Below are 21,678 nucleotides of genomic sequence, written 5' to 3'. Positions count from 1 at the left end.
CATAAGTTATTCCATTCGTTGTTTGATTAGATCAACGTTTGGAGTGTTTTTTTTTTAAATTCCTTCTTCATAACCTCTGTATGTTCTTTAAGGGTTTTGTCGTCTTCTCCATCAGGAATGATTGGACTCCAGTTGACCTCTCCTCATTTTGCCTGATCATACAAAAAGAGAAAACAAAAGGTTTTGAGATATTTGGTAATACTGAACATTGTACTCACTACCATATGGCAAAAAACTAAGCTGCCAACACTGTTGAGCTACTGGGTCAGTGAATAACTGGGTCAGTTTTGACAGAGGATAACAAATGAATCTGAAAGAGAATGCAAATATAACCAGAAAACCAAGGTTTTGTGATTTACTTGCCTAAATGAAGTGCACAGTTTCAGTCTGGTATGACCATTAATTTATTACTTTTTTCATGCTGCCACATCTAACTAGGCAGAAAACACTGCATTGTTAACTCAGTACCAGGTTTCAGTGTTTGGCACCTGTTGACTTGCTAAAAATATATCCCAATACAGGTTTAAATAAATCAGACATACAGTTTGGTTGCCAAATTTTATATTGACATTTGAAGAATTAAGCTATTATGTAATAATTTTTCTATAATTTAGGAACCAACATCGTGGCATATTTGTGTGTTCAAACAATGATCACATATTGGTGTGAAAACAGTACTAATAGAGCTACAGTGTGTATTTCCCATATAGTGGTTGAATACTGCAAAGTAAATTTAGTTCTAGTTCCAGAACATGACCAACCACAGATCTCATGTACTTGAATCAATTTATAATTTATGCCTTAATGACAGTGTTCAATAATTTCACATTAAATAGTAGCAGTCAGAAAATCCTAAAGATTTCAGTTACTTTTACATATTTACCACATTTTAATTAGTGTGAAATCCTTAAAGGTCTTTTCAAGAAAACAGAATTTTCCCAAAAAGATCTCATGTACTTCAATCTATTTATAATTTATGCCTTAATGGAAGTGTTCAATAATTTCACATTAAATAGTAGCAGTCAGAAAATCCAAAAGATTTCAGTTATTTTTACATATTTACCACATTTTAATTAGTGTGAAATCCTTAAAGGTCTTTTCAAGAAAACAGAATTTTCCGAAAAAAAATTCAGTTCCATTTTTGAATGTATGTATTTTACCAACTGTATTAGTAATCAAAATGGGTAAAATATTGGTCTTTATCATCAGCAACAAATGTGAAAAATATAGTGGGATACATAAATCACATAAATGTATAATGTTTGTTCAATTAATTGTTATTTAATAATTAGCAGTCAGGTTCTGGGTGGCGGTCAAGTTCTGGGTACTCTACCCTAGGCCTATCATACTTTTTCTGGGCTAAAAATGAATTTGGCCTGACTCAGTAATGCATACCTGTCTCCAAATTAACCTTGAAAACATCAAATTAGATATTCATTAAGTCATAGGCCTATCACATGGTTTAGCTAGGCTAGGGTGAGCCATGAATTTTTGCAAACAAAAGTTAAGCTAGGCCTAATACTTAACAGTTAGGCTATTAGAATTTTGTAGTTTTTGGAGAAAAAAAAAAACTGACGGCCTCCAAAAAGGAAGCAAGCGGAGACGCTAAACAATTAAAAAAATAATTTGGCCTTACAATGCCTAACTCAGGCCTAGCAGCCTTGTCCTAGTCTTCCCATGTTTGATAAACCCTAACAAATTACACACAACCTGAAAAATGTGATAGGCTAACATATCTCCAACATTATCATTATCAATTAGCCTAGTAGTATTTAGGCTAGGCTGGCCTAGTTTGATAGCCTAATGTTGACATTAACACTCCCCGAGTATTATTACTTATAGGCATAGGCTAATACTATAGGGGGCCTAAATAGCCTAGACCAAGGCGCACATTCCTTAGTTGACCACAAAGTAAATGAGTCGGTCTAGGCTCGGCACCATGTTTTTTTTTTTTAATTTTTAGCCTGATTGGAGAATGCACCTGTCTTTACAATTAGGCCTAAGCTAACTCAGGCTATGCTAGTAGCAATTTTCACTAGCCTTAGTTAGCTTAGGCATAGCCTGGCTAGCCTAACGTTGACATTAATAGTTTAGTCGATTTGCAACTGATCGCATCTCTCAGTGGCAAGTTTGTGATAATGCGGCTTGCTAAACAAGATATAACACAACCAGTGTATGACACCACATTTCAATGTGTTGACAGTTCAGAATTTTAACTACGATTTCATTTTTTAGGGTAAATTATTAAAGATTCAAATGATCTTACCTTTTTGTGCGAGCTTCTTGTACATCGTCACGTCTATAGTCTACGTACGTTTCGGTACGGTATACGTACGTACGTATGACTTCAACGTGCAGTCTGTTAATTCCCCCGCGCGCAAAGCAAGAAATATTAACAAGGGGGCGGAGCTAGTGTGTTATGTTAGAAGCCGTGTCATTGCTCGAGAATCGTTGTCGTGATGACGTTTCTTGCAGAGATTATAAGAATCACCATCATTGGACCTCTCGGTTTCCCTTCATTTGGGTCATCGACAGAAGATATTACCTTAACGCTCTTTCGGGTGTAACACCAGAGTAACCCACACCGGGAAACCAGGATTCCTCACATTTTGGGTGTAAGGTTTCCCATTTTTTTTACAGTGCAACATGAATGAAACAGTGTTATAATATGAATACAGTTTCTTACATGAATGCAACAGTCTCTAACACTATTGGTTGCAATTTGAGTGCAACAATAAAATAATACAAGTAAGATTTGTAACATGAATGAAACAGTATAATAATATATTGTTTGTAAGATGAATGCAACAGTACAGCAATATTGTTTGTAACATACAAACATTATAGCAATATTGCTTTACGTATGCTAAATCAAATTACGAGAGGCACACAGCGTAATTTTACATCTAATAAACTAAACGGTAACAAATTAACCAACTCACTTGACGTTTCGTCCTCCGTTTTTTGTTTCAATTAGTTGCTATTGATATTGCTTTGCTCCGATTTGCTTTGATTTGAATCTGGAATTTTATCCTTGTATTTCAATGTTAACTTTGAATATAAGAATTTGACTCAGTCTGTCATGGAAATCGCCAGCACTATGTGGCGTTGCTCTTTACGAGGATAATAAATTCCATAATTTCACGTAAAAGTCCCAGCTCAGTAACTATACGTTTCTGACTCGAAATAACATGTTTAGCTCAGCTGAAAGCTTTCAGCTGAGGTATAGCTATCGTGCGATTTTGCCGAAAGTCTCTCAACATTTACCACCGTGTTTGAATGACTGCCATTTCGTTATTTTATTTCGTGAGCGGTTTGTGTGAGTTACGTATTGCTATATACGATCATAGTTTAAAAATGTGAAGGTCATTTGAGGACACGAGAGGGGTCATATTCTGAAAACGTAAAATATGCTACTCCTCCCAGAGCTTGTGTACAACTTTGCTGAAATGTTGTGGAATATAATATTTCCATGGTAGTGAACCAAAGTTGTCAGGGGAAATATGTCGTTACGTGAGGGCCCAAAACAGGGCCTATTGTATACAGATTTCAGTTATGATGTTCTCTTGGACCGCTCCTAAGTTGACCACCCCCGTGACAAATTTAATGAAACGGTCCCACAAAAGTTTGACAGACCTTTTCCACACTTGAGAGTATCAAGCATATGTGATTGGTCCTTGATTACACTTCGGACATTACCATTTAACAACATGTGTGGAGTGATGCATGTGTCTACAGACTTCTACAGACTTCCCGTACAGCGTTATCCTTAGTGCACAGTAATAAAAGAACAGGTAGGTACGGAAGCGACGAACGGACATGTAAATTACGTTTTTATGAGATGCATCAAACATGATCTCCAAAACAGTTTAGCAGACGTTGCAGGGCAATATTTGTTTAGGTTTTCTTTGTATTATTGCAAATATTTAAACTACGAAGTGCATATACTGTTGTTCTTGTTTTTGCAATATGACATAGCTAATCCCTAGTAATAAGTACAACTTCGATCTATTGTATTGTACTTCGATCTATTGTATGCTCGTAACAGTATAGATACAATGACAATCAAAAACTATTAACACGTGATAGCTTGTGTATGTATATGCAAGCCGTATGTATACGGTTATGTGCATATGTTGTGGTATGTGTGTGTGTGTGTGTGTGCATTGTCTTCTTGTAACAACGATATTTCTCAATGTGTATCCGATTGGCACCCCTTATACTTGGCATGTTGGTTGCCAATATAAGATAGGGACCTTATTGAATTTATTGGAGGTCAAGAGTCATCTGAAGTCAGCAGAATAAAACTAAAAAGCTTGTAACTACCTTATCTCAAGAACGGAAACATGAAGGTTACCCATAATGAGTAGGACAAACCCCTTGATATCAATTAAGGCCAAAGTTATTTTTACGTCAACGAGCTCAAATGTGAAAACGTTGTGACCACCATAGCTAAAGAAATACAACACTAGCAAGTCTCCTACTTATATAAGACTGTGTCAGTTTGATCATAAATGTTTTAATTTTCATGAAGGTCAAAATTAATCAAAGGGTCAACATTATCTGCAGAACGCATAAAAAACAAAAAAACAATTCATGATATTTTACAAGGATAACGGTGGTGCATACCCTTTTACTATTAAGTCATCCGCCATCAGTACCTTCGCACCCTGGTTCAAATATATTTCCAAGCATCTCTGCATTTAAAGTATTCAAGAACACAACTTACAGGTAATTACAGCCTTTTGAATTTCTAAAATTTATTTCAAACTTTCATCGTTGTTCATTTTAAAAATGTAAACAATACATTAAACTTTATGTTGCTATTTTTCAAAACAAATATTTACAACTTTCTAACATTGAAACAAACAAAGTCTGCTAAGAAGGATCATAAGGCAAGGAAGAAGGGAGATGGGAGGAAAGGAAATAACACCATTATCCCGCGTATGTCTTATGTACTTTGCACAAAAAAATGTGTGTATGTATTTAGATCCTCCTGCAAGCAGGAACTCGCGACGAAGCCTCATTGGCTTATCAGAGCTGGAAGCTGACCGCAGTCAGACTCTTAGATTCATATTTAAAGTCGATAATTATGAATTGTCAACTACTATGTAACTGGACGACATACATTAATCTTGGAGTGACTCGAACCTTATGATTGGAAGGCACCGGCGTTAACCACTGAGCTAACACTCCTCTGTGGGTATAACCTGCTCAGAAATATTGCCAAATACAAACCTGTGGACAGACACTACTTTTCTACTTTATTGTATGAATCAAAAGTGAAGAAACGGAGTAATGGAAATTAATAGCATTGCAGCAATTTTGGGAACTTACTTGCTTTGATCTGGTGGGTGTAGATTATAGTCACGGAGTACACATTTGACAACCAGCGACATAAAGTATATAAATGAGAGTAAACTTTATTGTCATTGACACCGGTTGAGACGGTGGTCATGAAGGGGCAGACTTGACGCGGACTTACTTGGTTTAACGACTGAGCAACTTGACTTGCCGATCGGTTGTCAACATCTCATGTTAAGTGACACAACAAATACAAATATCATGTTCTTGAACTGTTGTCAAGATAAATGGCAAAATAAAAGGACTCAAGAATTTGTTCTTTTTTTCTGTCAAAATGCAGCATTGATATAACTTTAAAACTCGACTCACTTGAAACTCGACAAACTTGACCAATGCTATTGTAAACTGCACAACTCGACGAATAGCCGTTATGGTTGTATCAGGTAAAGGGTGGCTGCATGGGGCACTTGACTCTTTGAAGATATTGCCAAGATGTACAATTTAGTTGCCAACTTGTCGTGTCGCGATATTTTAACACATTATCTCTATACATCTCGTCAGGACCACTGAAATATTTTACTTTAATGAATCAAAGTAGCATTTTAAATGCTGAATGCTTTTGCATGAATGACATCAAAGTCAGGAGTAACAAAACACATATTGACAATTTAGAAAGAAGAATTGCAAGTTATCGAGAAAATATCTTACCTTGAAAATAAAAGGATTTGTATTGCTTTACAGAACAGGGAACAGGTTGTAGCTCGTACCAGGAAAAGGTAATTTTACTTTCCTAAGCATATATTGCGTGCTTAATGTACATGTGATTATTTCATACATACTCTTAGTCAAGTAGAGCGCCTCCGAACTTTCGCTTCCCAACATCGAAAGGAAAAGTACTATTCCGAGCTCCACAGCTGGTTGAATGAGCTCAAATCAGTTTGTTATGTACAAATATATATATATATAACTATGTTTACCGGTGCAACTTCCATATTGATTTGTTAAGCTTAATTTGTGCAATCCTATTAAAAAATTAAAATTAAAACTTTTTACTTTAGTATTTGCGGTGGCTCTACTAAGTATCTTGGTATTTCATGCAGACATCACGAAGAAGATAGATTACCGTGTTAATCATGCTCCTGACCTCTCAAGAATAAAAGAACGGTCTACTTCATGGTTGGTCTTCACATGATCTAACTCCTATAGTCACAATCTTAATAATAAAGACGTTTGCAATCTCTCAACGTGTATGCATCCTTACTGTATTATACAAAATCCTACTGACCATTTTCTAAATGATTTCAATTTATTTGTATTATTTTTCAATTTTATGTGTGGTAATAAGCCCGGTTGAGGTCAAACAAACTGTGTTATGTACTCAATAGTAATGGAGTCTTGAGTATGATAGACATTGTAATGTTCGATTTAAGTCTTCAAACGACATGAGTTAAATTTTTTCATGAATGATCATGATAATAGAACATGGACAGCAGGCTCTTTAGGTATTTTCTATATGATAAAAGTACGATGGTAACTCTCTGTTTAAATTTAATTTTCCTGCGGTGACATCAAAACTGGCAAATACGTTTATTAACCAGAAAAATATGATGATGGTAACCAATGTTTTTAACAACTTCTTCATTAAAGTTGGACACAAAATCACGTATAGGAATATCTTGAGATAAAAGGAAGCCTTCTTATTCGGTGACTTTCTTACTGACGATAGTGAGGTAATAAGTTATGATTGCTTCATCAATAAATTTGAAATCAGACATTTTTCCATTCTCGTATTATTTGGGTATTATATCTGCAATCCCAATGCATTGGATTACCACTATCAGTTGAAATAAAACCACGAACGTCAAACATATAAAAATGTAATAAGTTTTTTGTGTGTGATTTGGTCAACGATCTTTTAAGTTTTTAATAGAACCTTTCTAAGCTTTGCTCTATTTGAAATGGCAGCAAAATGCTATATTAGACAAGCATATTTTCGCTTCCGTACATATAGCTACACGGATATCAAAAATCCAATACTTTCACATTCGCTTCCTACATAGGATACTAGAAGTGAATAATAAATATATGTGTAAATCGGATATCAACGATTCTGCTTGTTGTGTCTTTTGTATGGTAATGAGGAAACATTAGTTCACCTTTTCTGCCTTTCTCCTCATGTTAATCTACTTTGGAATGAGGTTATTAACATTTGCTTATACTAACAATGTATAACTTTCATTTTGGTTTTATGGAGAATATGAAGCACTATATTAAGTTTAACATACTCCACGCTAAATATATATATTGCAATGTGACAATCGCTTTCATTTGAGATGAACCTTGAAACTGTGGTAATAAGCCCCATCGAAGAGAAAGAAATTTTTGTTCTTGACAGTATATTGATGGAAAAAAGACATAACATGAACTTGAAAGTGTAGATATTTTCTTCTAAAACCTGTATCAAAAGTATTATGTTTTAGATTATCTGTACACAGAACAACATATAAGAACCAAAGAAGGACAAACAGAAAGAGAAAAAGCTAGTTATAATTTCCAGAGTTTCTGTGAAATATTCTATGCGAAACTTTACTGGACAATTCTTGTTACTAAAGAAGAAATAATTCTACGTGATTACACAAGGTATAAATTGTCAAGGCTAGCTGTGTACGTATTTCTATCTTATATTTCATTTTGTAATAATGTGACAATAAAACAACTAGTGAAAAAGGAATCGGTACTGAGCAATAGTTGTGCTTTTCAAGGAGACACAAACCAAACATTTATGATCTATGACAGGGTTGTCCAACCTAATGCAGAGGAGGGCCACATGGAATGATTATGATGAAGGAGGGGGTCGCATGAACCCTACGCTCGATTTTTCGAATTTTTGCCCAAAGCCCAAGGCAACAAAATGTGAGCACTGCGCGCGGAGCGCACTGGTTTATTTTTCTTCCTGATAAAACAGATGAATAAAGTTCAGCTGCCCTCCTCCCCTCCGCTGAGAGAGTGTCACACAAACTGACATGTAGGCAGTTTCTGGACCCAGAAGGTTCGAATGTTTGATTATATAGCTTCAAATTGTTATCAATAAATCTGCTCACTAAAATTTTGCATCGTAGAGCATTTCTGGGGGGCCGGACGCAACTCTGCGGCGGGCCGGACTGTGGCCCGCGGGCCGTAAGTTGGACAATCCTGATCTATGAGATATAGATAACTGTCATGAACAATTTCCCCAAACAGCTAAGAACAAATCGTATTCTAGTATGGAGAATACGGATTTAATGCGGATTTAATGTTTTCTTCACATGTCAGGCTGAAGACTTAACCAAATTTAGAAATGTTTACATCTTTGAGCCGCAAGTGCTTCAATCTAATATTTCCTTGATTTCTTACATATTTTCTATGATGGAGATGCTGGATCTAGATTACTGAAGCTTGTTACAATACCTAATGATGACGTTTGGTTCAGGGTAAAAACTGTTAAAATTCTACCTCGAAAGTATGAAACGAAGTGAAAGTAAACGATGTAATATCATAGTGTCACTATGACATCACATATTTACAAAATGAGAGCTCCCAGACAAGACTTTTACACGAGGATATCTCTCGAACGGCACAAGATTTTGTTTAGCTCTTCTAAGGCATTTGGTCTTCACAATAATCTCTGTCATAAAACGTAAAGGTTAAAGTTGGGTTTTTGTTTCCTTTTGTCGTACATCTCCGTTCAAATCTTTGGTGGAGCAACACAAACGTTCGTCTTCTACTTGGATGTGGATTCAAACGAAACCGATGCTTGCGTATTGCTCATCAACTCGATCGAGGAGACACTGCCTCTGCTAATTGATATGTTTGAATATCCAATACGAAAAGTTTACCACCGTGGAAGAGTACAGCCAATTTGTTCTTGCATGATGCGATGGATCTCGGATCTTGTTCTGACATCGACCCGTCCAAAACTATACCTCGAAAGTCAAAGGAAGAAGAGTGTCTTGTTAACATCCAGTCAACATCATTGGCTGTCTTGCTGCTTATGCTTTTCCAGAGAAAGAACCATTCCCGGGTTTCTCTATTGAAACTGATCCCTGCTGGCCATGCCTTCTTAAGGCTGCTGGGACTTTCCAATCGGCGTTCAGGGAAAACTTTGGTTGTGTCCTTAACAACGAACACGTTATCCGAAATATCTGCCAATACAAATCGAGTTTCGGTCGATGAAATTAATGGGCCGTACCACAAACTGGTTAAGGAAAACAATAAACTGGACGATCCACTTCCATCGACTCGATAAATCCGCCAAGGGTGGGATGTCAGAACAACGTATTCACCTGTGCATTGACCCCAGTGAACACCTTCCACATTTTCTGGCGCTTCCGTAAGTTTGTAAACGGGCGACACGCCAAGATCCGAGGAGAATGTTACTTTAATAATGTCGGGACCATGGGTGAGTAGAATACTACGAAGGTCGTAACTTACTGTACTACACACATGGATGCGAGCGTGTCCGGGTCTCTTCAAGGTTTCCGTCTGGGCCTGCACTTCTGTCATATCAAAGTACAAAATGTTAAATATAACTACACCTGTGGTAGACGTTTGATCAATTATCTCTACACACCTTCCTTCTGATATCCATACAGCACTGACGCAAGATCGATCGAGCTGTACGGAACCCAACTTATCCAACCTAAGTACTGTCAACTCTTCTTTTTGTCCTTCTTCTTGTGCTTCTTTTCTTTGTGGTGATGAATCGGTTTCTTCTTCATGGAATACCTTTTCCAGGTTACCGATCAACTTGCCACTGTGGACCTTGCACGTAAATTGAAGATGAGGATGACTGCAATCACATAATTTTTCCAGAGCTTCCGTATCCTTGTCAATGTCATTGCTTACTTTCTCAATGTTTTCAATAAATTTCAACTCTATAGGTGTACCTTCTTGTTCCATCGAGTTTCCAACACTTGCTACTAATCGTGCTAATTTGTTTTCTTTCACCATTGTATTCTCGAGAGCTAGATAAAGATCCATAAAATATTCCGATCTTGATTTAGACAAACCTTGCAATTCCTTGAGGAGTAGGACTTCTTCGGTCGTCACCATTTCACGAACCCGTTTGGCTGCTTCTTTAATTTCGTTTTCTGTACTTTTTGAAGTCTCGAGATACCCCTCTCGGGATTGCAATAAATTCATCGATATTACCTTCTGTTGTTTTCTTTGCTTCAAACATCTTACAATGACTCCTTTTAGGTAAAACCCATCATCATCACTAGAATCTTTTACGTCGAAGTCATGTTCTTTATGCATTGTCTGAATGCACATGAAGCAAACGTCCTCGGAGCAACTATTGCAAGAGAATCGCAATGCTTTAAAATGCCGCCCACACATTTCCTTATCCTCCCCCTTCTCCCCGACTGTTTCCGATATCTTCTCTTCCCCCTTTCCGCCATCGAATTCCGTTGCCTTTAAATAATCAGACTGTGATTCGGAGTCGTCTTGCGATGTCGAATCATTTCTTGATGTATTCGATGAATTTCTGTACGAGCGAAGAACATAACCAAGACCGTAATTTGTTGGAAAATCTGATGAGAGACCCGAAGGTGGTAATTGTATGCAAAGAGTGCACACTGGGCACGTCGGGTTGTCTGTCTTGAGTAGCTGATGAAGGCAAGGCTGGCTGCAAATGCTATGGCCACAATAAAGTGTCTTGGTCTCGGAAATCTTCTCATAACAAACACAGCAAGTCAGCGACGAGATGTCACTAATAATTTTGGCATCCATGACCATCTGAAAGATTCTGTAAGGAAAGGGACATAATACCAATTGGCACAACGTTAAGTTAACTTGCAACATTAAATTCAAATCAATATAAATTTCATTTGAACGTTAGCAATCACTAAAGTCAATATTCTCTGCCAATCTTTAGTCTTCAAATTTGACAAACTTTATGGATCGCTTTAAAATTATATTCTAATATATTTTCTTGATATATATGCAATATGAAACCCAGTCACAAATTGAAGTGTCAGAAGTTGCCATAAAGTTTGTAAAAGGATTAATGTTTAATGGACTTGCAACATCACCATGTTAAATGTCATCAATAGACGATGGTATACATTTGCGAATGATGATATCAAAGCTTACAAGGGTTTATGCAATTCGGAGTTGAATATAGCGTGAATTTCAATAATGCTATTATGTAAGCTACACTTACTTGTTCATGTAGGATGTTTGCGATAAGAGCGCCCTCTGTTTCTTAATTATTTCAAGTACCTAATTTGGATTAACTTCCTTAAACTAGGAGTGTCCTTACTCTATCAGTTATTGTTCCTCGTTTAGCCAATCCGACTATGGTCACTTTGGTTACAGCCACGTTGGTTGGCTGTAAATGCAAGAGGTAACAGTGAAAGTGGCAAGGAAACAAGTCGAACCACATTAGTCTCTTCTAAAGTCTCTTGAAAACATGCAAGCAATGACAGTAGTTCACGAGCTTCTATATTCTAGTACAATTGACTTTCCCCATTCATGTCGTAAATTAGGACGATAGGGAACGACTTCGTGGTCATTACTGCCTTGAGAGAGTTTAATATTTAACAAGCCGTACCCTTAGGCTTCCGTGCATGTTTTTTTTCCTTTCGTTTTCGGGCTTTGTCTCGTTCAACATTGCTCCATTAATTAAAATATCGTTGAAGTTTAAAATGAGTACTCGGTGTAGTCATAGAACAATATTGTGTAGGCTACTTTCTCCATGAACATCCAAAATAGATACAACACACTGAAAAAATGGCAGCCACTGCTTATAACGTTTGTTTTTGTTTTTTTGTGTGGAAAACTCTTATACATGCTTTTACATTTCTCAAGTCGGAACGTATCTAATTTATCAGCCGATACTCATATCTAGTACAGTAACTACTGGTGCCACCTGGTAACACATGTTACCGTGTTACGAACACAGAGTATTACTGATGCACGGTACATACTACTACTACTACTACCACTACTACCACTACTACCACTATTACTACTACTACTACTAATAATAATAATAATAATACTATATAGATATATATATATATATATATATATATATATATATGTGTGTGTGTGTGTGTGTGTGTGTGTGTGTGTATATATACCGTTTAGGCTTAATATAATATGCTACATTGTTGTGAGCCGTTATCACATGACAAGTAGAGGACGCAAAAAATAGAGGGCATACTTTCACATCGTCGTAACAAAAATATTGCAGTCGCAATGTGTATTCATGACACATATGGGGCTTCATTAATGTTGCCATCGTTTTCAGTGTTTCTTAATAGATTTGTCCATAACTGTCCATTGTTCCCTATCTCATTTCCCCAGATCCCTCCCCCACCCTCCCCCATCCTTGGAACTTTGATCAGAGTACAACTTGTACGACAAAAACATTTGCGCATTTAGTAATAGATGGCATACTTTCACTCACACTGATGATAAGATGTGTGTATGGTTATTGCATTTGACGTTTATCTCTTAACCAGCTAAGCAAAACACATATGACAACTCACGAAGACAAACAAACTTTGGGTCGTCACACGTGATATTCATTATCATAATACAAAACAGTCTCAGTATCTTAATTCAAGACCGATTGTGTAAACACCAAAATAGCTTTAACATGTTCGACAAATGTTCACCGCTTATCAAACATATTCGTTAATGTTTGAAGAAAAACAAGTTTCCGCCGTCTTCACTTAAATTTTGATTATCATTTATCCGTCGTTTTGGTGATTAAACGTGTTCTTTGTGGAATAAACTTTCAGAGACATTCAGAGAGATGTGGCAATTGCATGTCAGTAAATGTATGTATTTACCACATTAATGACAAATACATCAAACAAAGTTTGAAGACAAATCAATTGTGGTCGTTTAACTGACATATATACATTCTTATTTTGTTGTTAAGTGAGTAAGAAAACAAGAACTTTGTAGGATAAATTCGATATTGAAACCAACATTTTATTCGGACAATATTCAACCCGCTAAAAAAGAATAAATATATTTACCATACATAAATGGCAATTTGTTTTTTAGATTATTCTGGTACATTCACATTTGTTTTTATCTCTGGTGGGCAATATACTGTATCAAAAACAAATTTTTGTTGTACTTATCTGGAGTACTTCCGAAAATGTCCTTTATTGAGTGTAATAACCTGCATATTGCACCGACTAAGTGTATATCCTGATATTTCATTTTTTCCCTAGACGCTTTTCATCGCACGAAGTGGCTTTTTCTACTGCAAAAAGTGAAACTTTGAAATAGAAGTTTGTCAAGGTCGTTTGCCTCGTCAAAATCAATCAAGCAATATTAGGGTAAACAGTTCAATAACCGACAACTGAGTGTTGTGACGTAATACTCATTGACGTCATTTCAAACCTTTTTATACACGATAGTCTCATATTTAATAACATTATACTTGGCTGAGTCGATATTCTTACAAGAAAGTGATTTCTTGTCGATATATGTTCTTCAACATAACGTTGATGCACAAACGAAAGAAGAACCTAAACAAATGGATAATATTCGTGCATTGTTTATATACTTTAGCAATCACCGAATTTGAAAACAAGCTGCTGACAAATCGATCAATGGATCATTAGTTTCCTATAACTACAGAAACATAATTATGAATTGCTAATTGTTCACGGCAATTAGCTAAATGAATTATAGCTTTCACTCGTCGAAACAATCTTGAAGCAAATGTATATAATACATTTCCCTACTTCCTTTCTTTCGTTCCTTTGTTTCTTTTGCTCTGTGTTTCTTTTGTTCTTTCTTTACTCTGAGGTACACGCGAGTCATTAACAGAAGTGTCTATCATATTTTCCCATCGAGTTATCCACTTTATCGTTATCCTATACTAACTGTTTGGCTCCCATAGGGAGGATGAAATACTGTAGTTCATTGGCTAGGTTGGCAATATACAGCTATATATGCTATACACTCAAGTACAGTGTTAACTCTTAATTGTATCAGCCCTATACTCAAGCACAGTGTTAACTCTTTATCGTATCAGCCCTGTATTCAAGCATAGTGTTAACTCTTAATCTTATCTGCCCTATACTCAAGCACATTGTTAACCCCTTTCTTATCAGCCCCGTACTCAAAGCACAGTATTAACTCTTAATCGTATCAGTCCTGTACTCAAGCATAGTGTTAACTCTTAATGTTATCAGTCCTGTACTCAAGCACAAGTTAACTCTTAATCGTATCAGCCCTGTACTCAAGCTCAGTGTTAACTCTTTATCGTATCAGCCCTGTATTCAAGCATAGTGTTAACTCTTAATCTTATCTGCCCTATACTCAGGCACATTGTTAACCCCTTTCTTATCAGCCCCGTACTCAAAGCACAGTATTAACTCTTAATCGTATCAGTCCTGTACTCAAGCACAGTGTTAACTCTAAATATTATCAGTCCTGTACTCAAACATAGAAATTACACGATCGTATTAAGAAAGTAATCTGAATACTGTTTTTTTATAGGCGAGTATATACTACAGTGGAAGCCCAAATATAATATTTATTAAGTTTGTTTTTTACATTTAAAGTGCAGAAATATATAGCAATTAGGCCTACCTCAACATTCCATCGAACAGCAAGGGAACGTTTCAATCAATGTCATAGAAACAGTCAGATATATAAGCAGAGAACCAACTTTTAGCATACTCGATATCATTGTGTGCTTAGTTTAAAAACATGTAACGTCAAGTTTCGTTTTCAGATATTAAAGGTGAAAAGGTCATGTCAGAGGGCACTCAACGTAGCGCCCTCTATACTGGTCGGTCGATAAACCCGGAAGTATGAGTCAGAGTATGGGACGCCAAAAGGACCAGAACTGATGATGATCATGTCTATTTATAACAATAACAATAATATAAATGTATACGATAATATACAGAAAAATGACTGAACCATAATATACTAAGTTTACACGATGATAATTAGATTTTACACGACGATAATAGATTCCACGATAATAGTAGAAAAACACACTGAACGTAATCGAATACACGATACTATTAAAACTGCTCACGATATAGAAGACCTGTATATGCATATCCGTATGAATATGCATATGCATAATAATCATCATGGACCTCACTACTCACATACAGGTTAGTTGGTTATGTTTACACTGATGTAGAGTGTTGTTCGTGTGTGTGTGGCGCGTTTACTCGTGTAATCAATCGCAAACACAACGATACAAAAGTGCATAAAAAAATTGTTTATACTACAATACTAGGTACGAATTAACTGGCAACTGATTATAAACTCACACTAGAAAGTAAAAGGGAATTCTAAACACCTTGTATAAATTATACAAATGTCCAAACTCTCAAACATATGCATAAGCATATGCAGACGCAGCGCTTCTTATCGTAAGCGGGTTTAGATTAACACCGCGTCATTTCTTATACAATCGTGTAAATTCATATAGTTTCTTATTATTATTATCATGTAGCCTTCTTTTGTATTATGATTGTGAAGATTCTTGTCATCATCTTCTATCTTCCTTATATTATCCTGTTTAATCAGTATATTATCGTTTATAATCAGTATTATATATATATCAATATTATCTTATAACATAACTATAACGTAAATAATTGTATCATCATCATCATTTTGTTGTGGTCCTTTTGGCGTTCCATGTCAGAGATATCAGTCCGATATCTGTCACTCACGTCTAATGTAATACGTCATCATTTTTTCAACCATACCGGATGTGAAATGCTTTTTGTTTCCTTGTTTTTTTCCTACTTGGTTTTAAATATGACTTATACAAACTTAGGCTAGATGTGTATTTTCAAATCAAGCTTAAGTTAGAAACGAAAACATGCGCAAAGGAAGCTGTACAGTCTGCTTCCTGGTTACTGTTTCGTTGTCTCCTGTGACCTTTTAGGGCAGGGGTTCCGGGGTGCATGAACCCCCAGGGGGTGCGTGGGTCCATCCCAGGGAGTTCGTGAGACGTTTCTGAAAGTCAAAACTAGAGCACCTTTTGTTGAACTAAAATCTGATATATCATATAATTTAGTAATGTACAAAAGTCGACAAACTCTTTTCGCGTTCCATACGCATATGTTGCCATAGTAGTACCGTACCGTGCATGTGATAAATAACTGAATAATGAAACAGACATATGCCGCATGACTTTGGTGAAGTTGGTGTACGACATGGCATTACGTCGTGAAGATAAAAAGCTGATCTGATCTTGAAGTTTCCAAATAAATATTTGTTCATCTCTTGTTTTTTTTTTTTGCATTACAATATTGCACTATGAACTTGATCTTTGACGGAGCACTGTTATGCGTATTATAGTATAATAATGACTCAGATCGTGTCTGGAAAAGTCGGGTGTTCGTGGACAACTCTGACATCCACAGGGGGTTCATGGGTGCATAAAGTTAGGGAAACCCTATTTTAGGGTGATTCTTGTAACAGTCATGACATCTTTATAAGTGTAAACATTCCAAGGAACATGTCCTTTGCTTTCGATGACCAAACCAAATCCATCCAACTTTTAACCACTTCCCAATATACCACTACCATTTTCCCCTTTTGCGGGTGATAAGATTAAGAGTTTCTGGGGGGGGGGGGGATTGCAAAAGTTATGACTTCATCATTAACAACTTTCCTTTTAAATTGGTGACATTTAGGAATCATATGGGAACTTAGAGAGTCTAGAGTAAATATTGACACCGTCCTTTTCCTCTTCCGAACGATTTCCGGTTTTGGTGTTTTTTTTTGTGTGCAAAATATCACACATTCAGGAAAGTTGCACTTATAATAGTTAAATATGATATATACAATGCATGCATAGGCACTGTCACAAAGAGATCTAAGAAAACTTGAATATTTCGTCTGCTTATGCAGCAAATTTAAACAAAGATTTTTATTGTTTTAAATTGACTTAATGCTTTTGAATCAAAATCCTGGTTTACCAAACGACATGATTCGTCAGAAATTATACTTCCGTGTAGGATATATTAGTCATTTTGTTTTATCTGCTGTTACACTGTCTCCTCAATGTAAAACGAAAGATGGTTTAAAGCAGCATTTTGCGTTCTTTTCTATGGTTTTTCTCAACCTGCCACGACCTTTCCACGATGCCATAACGACATACATAACTAGCTTATTTATTCAAATCTTACTTCAAATGGTGGCCAAAAAGTCGAAAAATTTACAACTTTTAAAACTTGATGGACTTGTCAAGAAAGTGGAAAACGGCGACAAAACGCAAAATGCTGCTTCTTAACCTCAGACAAAAAACACACAATGAACGAAAATGTGAGCACATCGGCTTTAGTTCTGTATAGGAGAAATTTGTCGTTCTTTTTCGTCCACTTCACTCCATGGTAATTTTTTAAAGACATTTAAAGAGGCATCTGGTGTTGAAAACATGATCAATCTATGCGAATAGGGTATCATATACCACCGCGTTGTTTATGACTTAAACAATCCAAGGTACATGTCATTTGGTTTTGATGACGGGAGCCAAATCCACCAAACTTTCTTACCTCTTCCCTATACCAGCCTAATTCCCCATAGGCTGGTGATAAGATTAAGGGTTAACACTGTGTTTGAAACCAAAAAGGGGCACGAAGCGAAACGAAAGCTGCAAATGTCTCGTTTGGGGGTTCTATCTAATAATTCTTAGGGTGTAGTTTTCTCATCTTTTCGTGGATTACTACTAAAGTAGTATTTTTTTTATTATTATTCAAGGCACCTTATAATTCCTTCAACAGCATTGTCTGTAAATTGATAAACTGTCAGTCCATGACAACTTTATCATGCAATAGATCTGGCTTCGACAACTCGTGGGGGGGGGGGGAGGGGAGGGGAAGGTCATATTCAATAATTCTTACTGTGTTTTTCCTTTTTTTCGTGGATTACTAATAAAGTGTAGTATTTTTATGGTTTTAACAAGGCACCTTATAATTCTTTCAACAGTTTTGTCTGTATGAGATACTGCCAGTCCATGACAACTTTATCATGCAATAGAGCTTCGACAACTCGAGTGGGTGGGTGGGGGGGGGGGGTACATATTTAATGATTCTTACGGTGTTTTTTATTTATCTTTTCTTGGTTCACTACTTAAGTGGTGTTTCTTTCTTCTTTTTTCAAAGGTACCTCATAATTACTTCAACATTTTTGTCTATATGATATTCTGCCAGTCCATGACACTTTTAACATGGAATCGAGCTTCAACAACTCGGGGTTATAGATCAACCATTGATCATTAATGATACACGTTTTCTACATAACGTTAGTTACAATATAAACAATATTAAAGTAGCACATCTCAGTTCAGTATATGTTTTAATTTGCTACACGTATAGGCCTATATAGCCAGCTATATACGCTTTCGAATGTACTATGCATAGTCATAAAATGAATCCCTGTTGACTGATATGGAAGAGATAAAAAACCAGAAGATACATACCCGATATAAGATTCGGTTAACAGTCCTTCATGCCCATCAGAATCAAAATTAAGTCGTTCTAATCTTCTCCGTCATCAAAGTTCAATCTGTAGTAAAATCAACCCGTTTTGTCCGTCGTTCGTTGTAACTTATGACTTTTGTCTGTATATACGAAATTATAGCGAACGTTGCCCTATCATATGGAAAGAAGAGTTTGTTGTAACCAAGTCACCGCGACTGCATGCATTGACTGTAGCCTGTGCAGTGCAAATTACGACGAGCGTGTTGTCTATCTATATATATATATATATATATCTTTCCGCGTAATGACGTCTAAATCACACCACACCACACCACACAGCTTTGAAAATGCCAGGTACATACGGATGCCTAATGTTTGATAGCGCTATAACGAACAGGAAATATGTCATGAATAGGTTAGTTTCGGGTTTACTTATATTAGAATCCGACGTGTACTTCTCACCGTTTATATAAACATACATATTATATATAAGTAAACCCGAAACTAACCTAATATATATATTTATATATATATATATATAAATATTTATTTAATATAGGCCTATATATATATATATATATATATATATATATATATAAACATACATAATATTGATTATTTTTTTCCTTCTGGTTAACAACAAGGGATTTATATAGCTGCCAGGAAAACTTCCGCGGTTAGTATCATATTACTAGCCTTCTGTCATTGTATATAGGTATAAGCTAATTAGGTTCAGAGCCACATGATCATATTTACCTCAGACTGATAAAACAGTCAGTGGAACAACCTGCTTGCCAGAAAATTTCTCGTTTTTACATGTAGGCTTCTCCCCCAAGTACCTGACATATTTCTCATTCTATTTTTCGCTTCACAAACAATTATATAATCACAGAATGGTTCCAAAAGATTTACAGGGCTGCAGGGTGTGCAAAGAAAACGAACAACAACGTTAAATTTTTGCACTAGAATGCAAATATTTATACTGGTTGTGATGATATAGGCCTACCATAACTATTTGGTAATGAGTAGGTCATGCTGCATTTTGAGTGTTTGAACATATTTCATGTAGGAAGCATGGGTGGCGATCCGTACTTCCGAGTGGGGGGGATATGACCTTGTTGACTATCTAAGCGTAGCGCCACCATTGGTTGGTGCGAAGCGTACAAGAAAATTTTGGGATTTACAAACCCTCTAGATGGCCGGAAACGGCACTTCCCCGAGGTTACCAAGCGGCATATACCCAACTTTAAAGTAGGATATCATGTCTGAAATATCTCATAATCAGGATCCAAAATACTTTTTTTTTTAATTTCGGGTGTTATTTTGGGAAAATTGCCACTGTCAACCTTGTTTCAGGGGCTACGTTAGAATGTTCGAGAGCTCTTTTATATTATTCGATGAAGAAAATGGCCTCATGCAGGCTATTATAGACCTATACACATGCAATACACAATTACCCATAGTTACATTCCTAGGTACCGATTGCTAGGGGGCATCCAGGTGAAACGTGTATTAAGCATTACCAACATGAGATTCTCAGCTGTTCGAGGGAACATGTAAGTGTGAAGGCCTTCTATAGGGCCTATATGAATACTATGAGGGTGCATATATGTATTATATCAATACCGTTGGCGCAATAATACATTTTGTTGTTATAGGGCCAATGAAGCCTACAGTCAACTATTCTTGCTTTTTAAAGACTTATGGTTATATTTAAGGTTTATTTGAAAAGATTGCACTGCGTTTATGGTAGGCGAGAAAGGAAGCTAAAAAAGAGCCGTACATTCACGATGATGCATAAATGTAGGCATGAAAATATTCTTATCCCTGGCATTTGGTGAGGGGATATGGTGTATTACATCCCCTCCACCCATTTTCATGGGGGGATATATCCCCCTTCCCCCCAGGATCGCCGCCCATGGTAGGAAGTACAGCAAGACGCATGTAAAGGTGACATGAATGTCATCACAGTGATAGATGCTGACCACAAACCTCCACTGGTATATGCGTCCATTGTTATACACGGTATACTACACATGCATCGTCTGTACAAGATCCCCATCTTGTGATTTATTTACGAGATTGTCACTAATTGATCCCTTAACGAATTTAAAGTGCTGATTTGGCCTAGGCTAGTGCTTTGTACCTACAGGTTACATTATTAGTGGTAATGTCGTTCTACTCAGGTATACTAGCCTAGGCCTAAGTTACTCTACCACGAACGTTAGACCTCGTGCGCATTACATTTTTCAACACAGGCAAAACAAGCACAGACTTGACGTGGAAAGCAATGAGTTCGGCTTAAGCAAATACTTGACAATCCTTTGATCAATCGCACAATAATGTTTTTTTTTCTGTTCCAAGCCTGTGAAAGAATTGTACTTCGAACAACAACGCTTCATAAACATCTGTAGGGGTCACGTCGGGGGTCAAAACTGGGTCAACAGATGAGTGACATGAATGGTTCCAGGGCTCCGCCTAGAACCAATAGTACGATAATTTAATAAATGACAAGACTGAACAATGCACGTTATAGTTAGGGATTGCAAAGGTCGTATTCCTCCTGATGCAAAACACGGAATTTGAATATGCATATGCATATGCATGTATATGTATATGTATATGCATGACAATTACCTTGCAGTGTGGCTACAACTCTCAACCTCTCTCTCTCCTCTTCCACACCTTTCACAAATAGGAAGGGTGGGTGGGGTGGGAGTGGGGTGGGGGTGGGAGTGGGAACATGCAAGCATTCTTACTCGGTTTTGATCCTTGACAATTTGATCAAATGAGCATTTGTGCTTAACATATACAAGTTCATATACTAAAAAAAGTATTAGATGTGCTACAAATATACAATCATGTACAACAATGAATGACCATGTAATTAAAACACACA

The 21,678-nt window shown here is 36.6% G+C and overlaps 2 protein-coding genes across 5 annotated transcripts in view; both read right to left on the bottom strand.

The window, feature by feature from the left end:
• LOC139975111 (uncharacterized) overlaps positions 1 to 21,248 on the bottom strand; it is a 37,249-nt gene extending 16,001 nt beyond the window's left edge. Inside the window, exon 1 of the mRNA XM_071982743.1 lies at positions 19,536 to 21,248. The gene's annotated coding sequence lies outside the window, so the exon portion shown is untranslated. The remainder of the gene's footprint in view (positions 1 to 19,535) is intronic.
• On the bottom strand, positions 7,731 to 19,110 carry LOC139975110 (uncharacterized). 4 transcript variants are annotated; one of them, XM_071982738.1, is made up of 3 exons: positions 18,779 to 19,110; positions 11,507 to 11,674; positions 7,731 to 11,089 (listed from the first exon to the last, which is right to left on the bottom strand). In XM_071982738.1, exons 2-3 carry the CDS (start codon positions 11,512 to 11,514, stop codon positions 9,112 to 9,114), a joined length of 1,986 nt encoding a protein of 661 aa, XP_071838839.1. In that variant the 5' UTR covers positions 11,515 to 11,674; positions 18,779 to 19,110; the 3' UTR covers positions 7,731 to 9,111. The 4 variants fall into 4 exon arrangements, with proteins under 4 accessions (XP_071838839.1, XP_071838843.1, XP_071838842.1 ...); XM_071982742.1 differs by having other exon boundaries at positions 11,606 to 11,674; XM_071982741.1 differs by lacking the exon at positions 11,507 to 11,674 and having other exon boundaries at positions 18,779 to 19,109.
• Positions 21,249 to 21,678: the final 430 nt, after the last annotated feature.

The sequence above is a fragment of the Apostichopus japonicus genome, chromosome 10 (genome assembly GCF_037975245.1).
Source record: "Apostichopus japonicus isolate 1M-3 chromosome 10, ASM3797524v1, whole genome shotgun sequence".
NCBI classification, from domain to species: Eukaryota; Metazoa; Echinodermata; class Holothuroidea; order Aspidochirotida; family Stichopodidae; genus Apostichopus; species Apostichopus japonicus.
The sequence above is the reverse complement of the archived record's forward strand: the minus strand, read 5'-3'. Positions and strand labels throughout refer to the sequence as shown.